At 41.9% G+C, this 14124-nt stretch overlaps 1 protein-coding gene across 1 annotated transcript; it reads left to right on the top strand.

Annotated features, from left to right (window-relative positions):
- The first annotated feature begins 2567 nt into the window (after positions 1–2567).
- Positions 2568–13796, top strand: vcam1b (vascular cell adhesion molecule 1b). The gene is made up of 10 exons (XM_017701265.2): positions 2568–2817; positions 3577–3849; positions 4548–4853; positions 5521–5781; positions 6611–6883; positions 8557–8829; positions 9941–10252; positions 11435–11710; positions 11973–12233; positions 12637–13796. Exons 1-10 carry the CDS (start codon positions 2769–2771, stop codon positions 12792–12794), a joined length of 2442 nt encoding a protein of 813 aa, XP_017556754.1. The 5' UTR covers positions 2568–2768; the 3' UTR covers positions 12795–13796.
- Positions 13797–14124: the final 328 nt, after the last annotated feature.

Below are 14124 nucleotides of genomic sequence, written 5' to 3'. Positions count from 1 at the left end.
TCTGTGTGGAGTTCGCATGTTCTCCCTGTGTCTGTGTGGGTTTTGTCTGGGTTCTCCGGTTTCCCCCCGCAGTCCAAAGACATGCAGTCAGGCCAACTGGCCATGCTAAATTGCCCCTAGGTATGAGCGATTGTGTCTGTCTGTCTGCCTTGCGATGGACTGGAGACCTGTCTAGGGTGTATCCTGCCTTCTGCCTGATTTCAGCTGGTATAGGCTCCAGTACCCCCCGCAACCCAGAAGGAGAAGCGGCTTAGAAGGTGTGTGTGTATTGAAACGATTAATGATTAGAAAGCTAGCCAGCCAGGCAGCACTGTATAAAGGAACCTGCAAAAAACAGTAGAAGAAAATTGGTCAGCATGAAAAACCATTGTAGCTGACTATTTGTTGATGGGTGGTAATGCAGCTCACAGAGCAGCACTGCTGAAGGGACTCACATTCACTCTCCTGTTTACTGTAAATTAGCCTCTCACAGCAAGATACGCTCATTATTAAATGCAGCGTCATCAGACAGTCATTACTGGTCACTACTAAAGCACAACTAATGCTTTATTAATGATGGCTGATGGTCTCACTTTCCATAACTGGGACAGCCAGATGTGTAGCCGTGCTTCATTTCAGGGTGGCACTGACCATGGAGCATGGTGAACGGACCTCCAGACATCTTTACTGGCCATTTTATATGTAATTTCCTCGGACAGTGAGCATATATTGTCTGCTGGCTTGATAAGGTCGGCACCCCGCTGACTGTCACTGCTGGTCCGCCCTCGGACCATCTGGATTACTGTCCTGCATACAGCCTCTACTTAGTTTTTAATCTCCTCAAACAGATTATTAAATTATTTTGACTTTAGACTCAACAAACTTAGACTCAACAAACTGATCTGCAAGGCCGGTGATGTTGTGGGTGTGGAGCTGGACTCGCTGACGGCCGTGTCGGAGAGGAGGACGCTGTCTAAGCTGCAGGCCATTGTGAACAATGGCTCTCACCCACTCTCTGACACCGTGATGAGACACAGGAGCTCATTCAGTGCAAGACTCATTCTACTGAAATGACCACAGAGCGCCACAGGAGGTCATTCTTACCTGTGGCCATAAAACTCTATAGCTAATCCCCCGGTGTGTGATTCACAAAGTGTGGATCATCTGTGCAAAACTCAATACCAAACAGTTCATATGTGTAATAATACTTGTGTGCAATAACTCAGAGGTACAATCATTTGAACTACCTTATACTAGATGTTTAATATGTATTATCACAGTCACCATCACTTTACTGTATTCATAAGAACTTAAATCTTGTGTACATATTGCAAATTTCTTTGTTTTATTATAATAATTATTAAATTATGTGGTTGGATAGTGTAGTGGGTAACACCTCTGCCTTCTGCACTGTAGACTGGGGTTCAATCCCCTACAGGGTAAGCTCCCTACACTATACCAATAAGAGTCCTTGGGCAAGACTCCTAACACCACCTTGACCTAACTGGGTAAAGTTGTAAGTCGCTCTGGATAAGAACGTCTGCTAAAAAAATGCTGTAAATAAAGTGTTTATTCTTTTACATAAATGGTTGCAACTGTAACAACCACAATTTCCCTCTGGGATCAATAAAGGTTTCTGATTCTGATCCTGATTGTGAAACGCACAGACTTTTATTTTAGAAAATAAACTAAGACAAATATTGAGACAACTGGGGGAGAAGAAACCTGATATAAAAGGATTGTATAGAAAATGTTTCTGACACTGTGCTAGATTAAAATGATTTACTAAAGTCATTCACAAAGAATATCAAAAGAAAGGAGGGAATAATAAGGAAATTGCAGTGTAAAGAAAGGAGGGAATAATAAGGAAATTGCAGTGTGAGTGGGAAAATAAGCAATGATAAGTGGAATTTTGTCCAATAATCTGATAAATGCCGATGGGCCGCCCAGAAAATGCGCTAAACAAAACGCCCTGAGGCCGTGAAGGTCGCCGGTTCGATCCCCTGAGCCGGCAGGACGTGACTGAGGTGTCCCAAATGAAAGGTGACCACTATGTGGTGAGATATGAAGCGCCTCGCTGACTAGCAGCTCTAATGCTAATGCAGCTCTAATGCTAATGTGTTTTGGTCGTCGTCGTATAGAACAGAGTTGAAAACCTGTTGTTCTCAGTATCTCTAGGCATTATTGTTCAAAGAAAGCTGGGGTTTCCCTTCATTCTCTAAGATATGAAAATGTTTTGGCAAAAAAAAAATTCCACTCCTAATTCAACGACGCGTTGAAAGAATCCCACTCACTCTCTCCCCTCAGGCGGAGGGGCAGAGCTCAGGCTTCCTTTAAACGCTGCGTTTCTGAGAAGGACCGGGATCTGATTTTAAAGTGAAAGTCATGAGAGAGTGTTACACGCAGTGTTTAAACAAGCTTACAACATTTAATTAAGTTCTTCGGTGTCCACTAAAGGCAAATTTGTGGAAAAAGAGCAGTTTGGTCGCTTTTTCTGAAGTTGGGGAGAGCAGTCCCGCTGCTCACCAGCAGAGGGCGCACCCCAGAGCTCCCGCTTAGAGTGCCTTTCCCATTCTTCCCCAGTGGAAAAGGAATGGAGGCCAGGGGAATTCAGCCGCGACTTATTTGGCCATTACGGGGGCGTATGTTCCTCTGCTCCTACCCCCTTCGTCCCAAATACTGCCTAATGGGGGGTATAAAGAGGACAGTGGAGAAGTGAGTCTGTGGTGCAGTAACTCGTTCAATCATCAGAGCATCTCTGTGCTGAGTGGAGTTGTCAGTATTTCAGGATGTTTCCAGCTCTAAGTGTGACTCTGACAGTTCTTCTGCCACTTGCAGGTGAGATGCAGAACTCTCTTGTTCTTACTGAACATAAATGTGAATAACAATTGAAAACGTTACTGAAAAGGTGATGAATTTACTTGATTTAAATGTCTGTGTATCATTTACACAATAATAATATGCACACTTTAAACTGATGGTTCTTCAAGGGTTCTTCAGTAAGGAAAAGGGTTCCATATAAAACCATGAACACTCAGAGAATCCTTGGCATGGTTAAAGAGTTCCTTGCATCATGAAAGGGTTCTTCAGACTGATGAACAATGTGCTGTAGATGTTTTTTTGTAGACCCTTTCTGAAAATAACTCTTGTAGAACTCTTTCTTTTGCAGTGCATGCTATATTTTTGCTGTTGTTTTAGTTCTATCTATCTATCTATCTATCTATCTATCTATCTATCTATCTATCTATCTATCATGCACAGAATGTGTAATCATGCAAAGGGTTCAATGAATGTGCATGGTTCTGTATCTTTACTAAAGATCCCTTGAAGAACCATCATTTTTGAGTGTGTAGGCCTAATTTACCTCAACACAATTTTGTATTTCAGTTTGCATACCTTTGGCTGGTGTTTGAATTCATTGTATCACAGTTTGGCTCAAGTAAATTGAATGCATTGCTGTTTTCAGTGTAATAACGTGAGCTTACTTCTGGATTCTTTAGGATTTTCAGCGTTTCAGTGGTGCATAATGTCGTATGACATAATAGAATAATCCACCTTCTAAACCCGATGCTGAAAATGCTCGTATTTCTTCTGTAGCTGCTTTGCAGGTGAACCTCAGTCCAAGGATGGTGCTGTACAAAGTTGGAGACAGAGAAGAAATTAAGTGCAGCATGAGCGAATGTCCAGAGGAGGTGAAATTTTCCTGGGGTTCTCTGGAAGACAAACCTCTGTATGCTAACTATAAAACATCCCCAAAAGAATCAGTTCTGATCTTCAACAGCGTGACCAAAGACCACGAAAACATAATTAAGTGTACAGCGAAGTGCAAGGACGTGTCCAAACAGGCGACAGCAACAGTGAGAGTGTACTGTAAGTCTATAAGTTTATCATTATTAATCAGCTGCAGAGGTGGAGGCAGGAATGTTAAAGCACAGCCCAGCAAAAGTGCTGTTAGTACAATAAGTAAAAGCAGCTGTTTGAGCAAAAGAAGATGTTACCACCCACCTCCTGCAGTTAAAGTGGAATTCTATTGTTTTCTCAAGATTTCTGCGTAATTGCACGTTTAAGATGTGAGCAGATTCCTTCAGAGTGGTTTGATGTGAAATGCTCTGTTCTAGAGAAACTTGCTGAGTCAGAATTATTCACAGTAGCAGTGGTAGGAACCAGATGTCTGCAGTGGTAAATGCCTGTAAAGATCCATCACAGAAAGTTAGCACATTAAATGACTACGACTGCACTAAATACACTGTCATATGGCAGTTTTGAGAAGCAATTTGAGAAATGTGCATATGGAATTTTTTAAAAATGGCTATATTTGTGCTGGAGACATCATGACCCCCCTGGTTCCACCACAGCTATAAAGAAATCTGAATCTAAGTTTCTCCGCAGTGAACCACTTTACATCAGACCACTCTGAACGACTTTCTCATTGATTGAATTCTGCAGACATTTGGAAGAATCAGCAGAATTCCTCTTTAATTAGAAGTTCATCTAAACTGAACCTGATGACTAAGCCTGGTGATTTTTGTCTTTCTGCAACCCTGACTGCTTTTGGTTTGATATTTCAGCTTTCGCAAAGGACCCAGTCGTCTCAGGGCACGACAGCTTAGTGTTAGGAGTGGAGAGCACTTTGTCCTGCGAGGTCACTGATGTCTATCCACCGGAGTATATGGAAGTGGAATGGCTGCGGGGAGACAATGTCTTGCACAAAGAGGAGGGCAAGCCTGACACGCAGACTGTTCGGTCCTATTACACTTTCACACCACAAAGAGAGGATGACAGAGAGCAGATAACCTGCCGGGCCTCACTCGGGATACAAGACATACCACCAGATCAGAGTACCAGAGAGACCACCATATCCCTGACTATACTGTGTAAGTTCATCAACCCAAATTTACTGTTAACAGCAAAGCCTTAAAACAGCAGTTGGGTGGAAATCACATTTGTAATTGTGTTTGGTGTCTGAAGTGACCACCTTATATATTTTTCTATAAATCGACATTATACATATTTAATCCATGTAGGTGTGTGTATATGTGTGTGTGTGTGTGTGTGTGTGTATATATATATCTATATATATATATATATATATATATATATATATATATATATATAAACCTCATCTCCAAAATGGTAACTTTACAGGAGGAGGAAAAAAACATGCTTTATTTTTAATGTAAGTCAACTTAACCAGACTTTTTCCCCGAAGTAATTTTGGGCCGTTTCCTTTGGTCCATTTATCATGAAATTTACAAACAATATAAGAGTAACAGGCATTTTAAAATTCTGTAAAACATAGAGATGCAAGGTTTTGTTCCGACAGCAACAAAATATTGAAATATATCTGCATACATTAGCATGTATTAGCCTCATAGCTCCAGTGCAGGAACTAAAGCGCTTCAGACGCTAAACCTGTCTTGGTTGATTGACTATATTTGGAGTGAAGGGGTAAAACTGTTTAGATTGGTTGGATCATTTTAAGATTTGGTTTTTCCTGTTGGACAGGATGCTCATGTTCTCGCCCTCTGCTCTTTTCCTCAGCTGCACCCAGCATTGTGAGAGTGTCTGGGTCAACCACAGTTCCGGTTGGCTCTGCTCTCTCTCTGACCTGTGAAGCGGACGGCAGTCCGGAGCCGGCGTTTTCTTGGACCTTTCTCAGGCCTGATGGACAGAGGGTTAGAGTAGGAGAGACGCGGGAGCTTTCCTTTCTTAACGTGTCTCTGTCAGATGCAGGGGACTATGAGTGTGAGGCCAGTAACAAGATTGGGAAAAGGACAGCCACAGTGACCGTTACCATTCCCGGTTAGTGGAAACATTTCTGTACCGTTGCCTACCTTACATTTGCATTTGTACTGTCACTTGAGGCAAAGCTTCTACTTTAGTAATATTATGTTAAATTCCAGCCTAAATCTGGCATTTAACATTGTTTGTATTAATCTGTAGCACCCCTCAGCCTTGTCAGTTTGACAGAATTCAAAATTTTGCTTCGTTTTTTGTGTTTTTGCCCATTTATGTTCTTTCACTACAATGCCCAACATGCATTACACAGTCATACTGTCACTGGGAACCCCTCCAGAACTGACTGCTAGGCACTGATATGGAGGCTATTGAATATATATCTGTGGTGCTTGCAAGCATTTGTGATGTGATATAGCATTAACCTGTTTTCTTTGTTAAATTGATTAGTTAGCTGGCTAGCGAAAAACGTTTTACACCTGCTGCCCCCAAGTATTGTGGTCTACTTCCACCTTCGAGATGCATTATCAGAAGGGGATTTTCCAATCTTTAAACCGGAAAATTCCACTTAAAGACCACTGTTGCACCACTGCAAGAGGGGAATAGCCATGTTTACAACAGAAGTAGGATGGTTAAATTTTACATTTTGGTTGGAGCATCCCTTTAATTAAAGCTGATTCAAATCTCTGACCACACAATCAGTCAAATTGGTTATGACTGTTCAGAGCTTAGAGTTTAAAACTCCATGGACTCTCACATTTCGCCACACTCACTTTAAGATTCACAGAGCTTTAAACGAATTGTCAGCTTTAAATCACTACATCAGCTTCATTTAGTTCAATTCAGGCCCATTGCTGTGCTTTGAGGTTCACTCATTTGGTGCTTCATTCTGCAGGTCCTCCAACAAACACTGCGATATCTGTGTCACCCAATGAGCCCAAGGAGGACGAGTCTGTGACCATCTCCTGCGTGAGCAGCAGTGTTACAGAGAGCCGTCTGGTCCTGAGTAAGCTCCAGGACGGAGCAGATACTGAGCTGGTGTCTGACAAAGGGCCTCGAATCTCCCTCCCTTACAGCTCTGCCAGCGCCAATGACTCAGGCCTCTACATCTGCAAGGCTTTCAATGATTATGGCAGCCAGAAGGCCAGCGTCCAGCTTCTTGTTCAAGGTGAGTCTCTTGGCAGTATTGAAATGGTTCTAAGGGATTTTTTTATGCATGGGTAGTAAATGTTGTCCTGCAGCTAAATTAGTGTACAATAGAGAATTACATGAATGGAGTAAACCGGGCTTAATCTCTGTCTGGGAAAATGTCTACAGCTTTTAATACCACATATTTCATTAGCTTTGAGCTTTGCCCTATTATCAAAAAAAAGTGAATGCTGCTGCGCTGTAGGGAAAAATAGCCAAATGAAATAAAAAGTACATGAGCAGTGAAATGAAAAGTGCAAAAGGAAAGTATTAAATGGCCAAGCTTTAGCAAAGATGGTTTGATTTCTGGAATGTGCCTCAAACAGCTGCATGCGTCACTACATTTGGACGCATGGTTACGTTAAAGGGACGCAGTGGCCGTAATCATAAATGGAACATTATGGTCATTGCATCAGTTGTAAACATGCCTACACACCTCATTCAGCCGTGCTACAATCGTTTTGAGTGGGGCTTTTGGTTTAAAGACTACAAAACACACTTCTAATGTGTATTTTGAAGGTGGGAGAGGGTGGATGGGTTAATGATACTCCCTAGCTGGCTAACGCAGAGGGACACCAGACACCAGCTAATTTTACTGGTTGGAAACCAAATATCTCATACATCAGTGGTGCATCTATGGATTTTTCGGGGGAAGATTGCCACTCGTTACATGACATATTTGCGTAATGCATGCTGGTTATTGTATTGAGCAAACACTGATGGACAAAAACACCAAAAGGATGCACGACCGTGAATTGTCTTAAACCCATATGCCCTGCTGCACTGCAGAATATTACATAACGTGACATATTAAGTATTAATTTTTGGGCTAGAATACCTTTTTAAGAAAAGCAGAACTGCCTTTTCACTGTAAGCGTCGTCCTCTAAACTGACAGTGGGCTTACTGTAAGTTACTGTCTGAGTTAATGTAACAAGATTTTATTTTAAGGTCATTTTGGAACATTTCTGTTAGTCATTTATCATGAAATCTTAATAGCATTTTGATAGCAATTGAAAAATTCTGTAGAAAAATACAATAAAATAAACGTACATTAAAAATCTAGTGTGGTGACATGTCACTGAATAAAGCTGGATGTTTTATTTGCTAATGGACGTCCCAGTGAAATGAACATGCTCAATTTGGTTTGTTTCTAAACAGAAAGCAACCCTGTTACCATGTTGTGTAACGATACTCTGTGCAACACATCTCAAATGATCTATGATGTGTCCGAGTTTGCCTGTGATCGTGAGCTTGAGTCTGTCAGCTCCAAGCGAACAGCTGTGGTGTGATTTTCAGCTTTGCGACAAAACAGACTGTGTTTTCCAACAGTTTTCCAAAGGCACACTAAGCCTTGGAATAGATCATGCTGTGAATTTGGATTATCCAGTGAAAATCCAGAACAAGCCCAGGACAGGGTGTGTTGTGTGTTGAGAAAACTGACCCTAATTACAGTTTTAGCAAACCTGGCCTTGTGCACCATGTCTGGCTAATAATATTTGATAGCTCAGCTCAGTCTGGCCCTCTGTTTGGGCATGTGAGGCGCTTGTTTTCTTTTGTTTTCATCTTTTTGACCCGTGCACCAGTTTTAAACAGTGTATAATCGTCATATACAAGGCCCAGACTAAATACTGTCCTTTTTTTACCTTCTTCAGCTCATCCTCTGGAGGTGACCCTGGAGCCAGACCTGAGCATGATCACATTAGAGCGAGGGTCAGTCCTGTCACTGTCCTGTGAGGCCTCAGGCTGTCCTCACCCACACTTCACGTGGAAGGGTCTGGAAGATAAGCCAAGATACATGAGGAATGACATTCAGACGGCCCAGCTAAACTTGGGGCCTGTGGGGCCGAAAGACGATGGAGCTTTTATCTGTGAAGTCAAGTGTGGCTCTGTGGTGAAGTCCAAACGCACCGAGGTGAAAATTTTCTGTAAGTATTGTTGAAGTGTTACTATTTTAGAGTTGACAGGAAATCATTAACATGGGTATTTGTTTTGAACTGGACATTCAGCAAGCAATGACCCCTCACTCAATGACCTCCAAGTGTAGTCGATTAGCTGAGGAACCAGGAAATGAGTGTAGCAAACCATGGAAATAGGAGTAGCGTAACCATAGAAATGGATGTAATGTAACCATGGAAATGGGTGTAATGTTACCATGGAAATAGGAGTAGCATAACCATAGAAATGGGTGTAATGTAACCATGAAAATAGGAGTAGTGTAACCATGGAAATGAACGTAGTGTAGCCATGGAAACAGGTGTAGCATAGCATAAACATGGAAATGAGCATACTATAACCATGGAAATGGATGCAGCATATGTATTAAAACCACAGTAGCATTACCTTAGAAATGGGTGTGGCGTAACCAAGGAAATGAGCATAGTGTAGAGTGAAAATGGATGTATGGGTGCATAGCTAAACAGCTATGAAGGGCTTGTTTGGGGTCTGTTTGACTACGTTTGGGGTCAGGACTCTATAGAATTCTATAAATTTGCTTACAGTTTTTCACTAAACAGTTGCATTAAAACAAAGTACAGTAATGAAAATAAAGTAATTTAAAGTAATCTACTGAAATGTATCAGTGTCTTTTTTGTGGTCAAAATCAGTGCCTTCAGTAAAACAGCCTTAAGCTAGAGGACAACATTTGCTGCACAGCACTGAATAAGTACACACGTAATCACACATTCACTCCGTTTGATAGTTCTGAAAGCAGTTTACTCCAGAATTGATAAGAAGCAGCCACTGATGCAGTTTATAGGGAGGATGGAGAGAAACAGTGATTAAAGCATCTTCAAGGTTATTGAAGTGGGAGCAGCCATCAGTATTACATGATTACGATTCTAACTTTAGCATTATTGTGTTTGAGCTCACTGAATCGCTCTTGAAATGTTCTGTTCTTTCTCTCCAACCGCAATGAGGTCACACTTTTTACGAAAGAGCAAGCTTGTTTACGTTTTCCAGCAGAATGATGTGGTTCAGGTTGTGTAGGTCAGGTTCCTCCTTAAGTTCACACTTGGTGTTTCTCATTTTCTGCTTCAGCCTTCCCCTCGCATCCTACCATTGAAAGCTCTGGACCTTCTCTGGAGGGTGAGATGACCAATTTGACCTGCACGGTTCATGACGTGTTCCCTGCTGACCGTTTCCGTACGCAGTGGCTGGATGGAGAGATGGAACTGTTTTCCCAGACATGGTCTTTTGCAAATGGACTGCAGAACCTTAGCTCAGTCTTCTCCTACAAACCTAATGGGGGTGGCCATGATAAGAACATAAGCTGTAAGGTTTCACTGGAGATGGATGGAGTGCCTGCTGCGCTAGTGGAGAAGACAGCATTTATCACCTTGCCAGTGCACTGTGAGTGAATGCAGTCTTTTGGGGAGTTTGAGGTGCTGTTCCAAATGCATATGGGTCATACTGTATGTCCAGAATTACATCAGAGCAAGCCATGAGGTGAACTAGTAGCATAAAGCTGCTTGATAAAGAGTGTGTGTCACAGATGTGCTGAGGCTAATGAAAGGGGCATAGTTTTGGCTCAGTGGGGACCAGGAGGGGGCCAATAAGTTTTTTCTGCCACTTTGCAACTTTATAGGCTTGGCTTAGAGGCTTATATGGGTGTAGCATAACCATAGTAATCAATGTTGCATAACCATGGGAATACATTGTGTTACCATGGTAATGAGTGTGGTGAAACCATGAAAATGGCTATAGCAAGACCATGGAAATTGGCATAGTGTTACCATAGAGATGTATGTAGTGTATTCATGGAAATGGGTGTAGCACAGCCATAGTAATGGATGTTGTATAACCTTGGAAATAAATGTAGTGTAACCAGAGAAAAGGGTTTAGGGTGACCATAGAAATGAGTGTGACAAACTATGGAAATGGTATAGCATAACCATGGAAATGGCTGTAGTGTAGGCATGGAATTGAGTATAGCATTAACTTGCAAATGGCTGTAGCACAACTATAGTTATGGCTGTTGCATAACCATGGAAAAAGATGTAGTGTAACCAGAGAAAATTGTGTAGGGTGACCATGGAAATGATTGTAGCGAACTATGGAAATGGGTGTAGCATAACCATGGAAATGGGCGTAACAAACTATGCAAATGTGTGTTGTGTAATAATTGAGCATAGCATTAACATGCAAATGTGGGTAGCATAACTATGGAAATGGGTGTAGCATAACCATGGAAGGAGGGGGAGTGTAACCACGGACATAAGTGTAGGCTGACCATGAAAACGAGTGTAGTAAACTATGGAAATGGATGTATTTTAACCATGGAAATAGGTGTAGGGTGGCCATAGAAATGGGTCTAACAAACTATGGAAATGAGTGTAGTGTAACCATGGAAATGAGCATAGCATTAACATGCAAATGGTTATAGCATAACTATGGAAAGGGGTGTACGGTGACCATAGAAATGGATGTAGGGTGATCATAAAAATGAGTGTAACGAACTATGGAAATGGGTGTAGTGTAACCATGGAAATCATTTTACACTGGTCACGCCTAACAGTATTGCTGTTTTTGTAGATGCCCCACGGCAGACCACCATCACTGTGAGCCCACAGAAGGAGCTGAAGGAAGGGGAGTCCATCAGCATCTCCTGTCTAACCGACAGCGCTCCAGAGGGACGTGTGATTTTGAGGAAGGTGCTGGACGGTGAAGAAACAGAAGTCTCATCCAGTGTGGGGGTTCAAACCTTCTTCACAATCCACTCTGCTGAGCTGTCTGACTCTGGAGACTATGTGTGTGAGGCTGTCAATCAATACGGAAGTCATAGAGCCAGCACCCAGATTAGTGTACAAGGTAAGAGTGATATACCAGCCCACATACTCTCTTCACACCTTCCCGGATATGAGATTTCTATTCACCTTTTCTATAATGATCATGCTGTGGTTATAATTAAGAACAAAAACACAGAGCATTGATCATTGAAATCTGGCTTCCCAAGACTGGACTGGGAAACACTATTCTAAACAGGCTATTTCATCTCACATGCAAGAAATAGATGCCCAGTCATACGTGGACCGTTCTGACCTTCTCTTGTCTTGTTATATCTTACCTACAGCACCTCCCAGAAACACTACAGTGAAGGTGTTACCATCCACATCGGTGCAGGAGGGTCAAAACATCACTATTTGCTGCCACTCGGTCAGCTTCCCCCCACCTGCTATCATTCTCAGGAAGTTGGACAGTGGGATAGATATCTACTCCCCCAACGGCACCTTTACACTGATCAACCTCACACCCAATGACACAGGTCTCTACCAGATCAATGTCACCAACGCCCTGGGCTACGAGACTGAGGTCTTCAGCATTCATGTAATGGGTAAGAGACACTGGAAGAATTGCCTGAATGTACAATGAGATTTAGGCTGTCTTAAGGCTACGATCACTGATTATTTAAACAAGCAGTTGATACATCAGCCGTCATTTGATTAATCAACTTTACCCCATCACGATGGCAACATTCAAAGTTTCATTATTGTCTTACACTTTTACGATGAAAAACAGAAGTTCTGTCGCCCCCTGTGCTTCCTGGAGTGTATTGCAGTCTGTCAGAATGACTACCGTGCTTGCATGTTATTTACTTTCTTGACCAGCTCTAGTTAAGATGATTTTGGGCAAACTCACTTTAAAATAGTGTTTTAGTAATGAGGAAGCTTTAACAGTGTTAAAGTGTTTTAAGTCATTTCTAACTTCTTTATCCTCTTTTTTTGTTTACTTTTTAGAGAGACTCTCCAGTCCTCCACCCAGGTGGAATGTCTTTATTACTCCATTTATTGGTCTGGGACTGTTGACCTCAGCAGCCGTCGTGCTGGACTATCTCAGGAGAGCGCGGCTCAAGGGCTTCTATCAACTGAGCAAGTGTGAACCAGCCACTGTGTAGACTGTGTGGACAAATGCAGAGTGAGATTAGACCCTACTAAACTGAATCAGACTCCACACTGAACAGAATTAGCCTCCTTGCTGAACTGAATCAGACATCAGACTGAAGTGAATCAGTCCATGATACACCATATGAGACTGCTGAACTGATGCAGATTCTACTAAACTGAATCAGACTCCATGCTGAACTGAATCAGACGGCACTTAAGTGAATCAGGCTCATCAGACGTACTGACCAAAATCAGATTCCACTAAACTAAGTCAGACTCTGCTTGAATCAGATTCCACTGAACTGAATCAAACTCCACGCTGAGCTGAATCAAACTCTGCTGAACTAATTCAGCCTGTGCTGAAGTGAATCAGACTCCACATTGAAAAGCTGTAGACTATTCTTAACTGAAACACACAATACTGAATGGAGTCAGGCACTAAATAAATCAGACTCTTCTGATCTGAACTGCACTGTCAGTGCCTGCTTTTCCATTGTTGTGAAGCTGAAAGTTTGATGAGGCTCCAGTGGTGGACAGCTGTTGCTAGAGGACAGCTTGGGAGAGATAATGAATGCTGCACAGCATGCGTCCGCTCGAGGAGCCGCATGTTATTATTACTGTTTGTGTATTTCTGTTTGTGAGAGAGCGAGAGAATGAAAGTGTGATTGAGCAGAAGTATGTGAAACAGAGAAAATGATGTACATATTATTTTGCAGAAGATAATTGTTTCCTATTGCAGCTAATTTAGTCAGAGTTTTCACACAAGACACAGTACGAAATAGACATGATAGACACTGTTTTTACTGTAGTGTTTATGTTTTAGCAAGACCTTCATTGTTCACACATGTAATAGCAGAAATGATTGGTAATATTCAGAATCCATTGTCATGATTGTCTTAGTTACTGTTTAGAATGTCTGATTCCTTTGTTGGTGTATGTTCATGTCATACCTTTATAAAAGTAAGTGTAAATGGAAAATGTCTTCACTCTAATAAATATTTATTACATTATTATATTACGTGGAATACACACACACACACACACACACACACACACACACACTCTCACTCACTCACTCACTCACTGGCCACTTTATTAGGTACACCTATACAATTGCTTGTTAACACAAATAGCTAATCAGCCAATCACATGGCCACAACTCAATGCATTTAGGTATGTAGAGGTGGTCAAGACAGCTTGCTGAAGTGCAGACTGAACATCAGAATGAGGAAGAAAGGGGATTTAAGGGACTTTGAACGTGGCGTGGTTGTTGGTGCCAGACGGGCTGGTCTGAGTATTTCAGAAACTGCTGATCTACTGGGATGTTCACGCACAACCTTC

This window comes from Pygocentrus nattereri, chromosome 15 (genome assembly GCF_015220715.1).
Source record: "Pygocentrus nattereri isolate fPygNat1 chromosome 15, fPygNat1.pri, whole genome shotgun sequence".
In the NCBI taxonomy this organism is placed as follows: Eukaryota; Metazoa; Chordata; class Actinopteri; order Characiformes; family Serrasalmidae; genus Pygocentrus; species Pygocentrus nattereri.
This window is presented reverse-complemented; position numbering and strand designations above follow the sequence as displayed.

Bases quoted from the DNA above. Each gene is read 5' to 3' on its own strand.
- vcam1b (XM_017701265.2), top strand. From the start codon at position 2,769: ATGTTTCCAGCTCTAAGTGTGACTCTGACAGTTCTTCTGCCACTTGCA. The intron at 2,818-3,576 runs GTGAGATGCAGA...TTTCTTCTGTAG, and splicing joins AGTTCTTCTGCCACTTGCAG to CTGCTTTGCAGGTGAACCTC. The intron at 8,830-9,940 runs GTAAGTATTGTT...TTTCTGCTTCAG, and splicing joins CACCGAGGTGAAAATTTTCT to CCTTCCCCTCGCATCCTACC.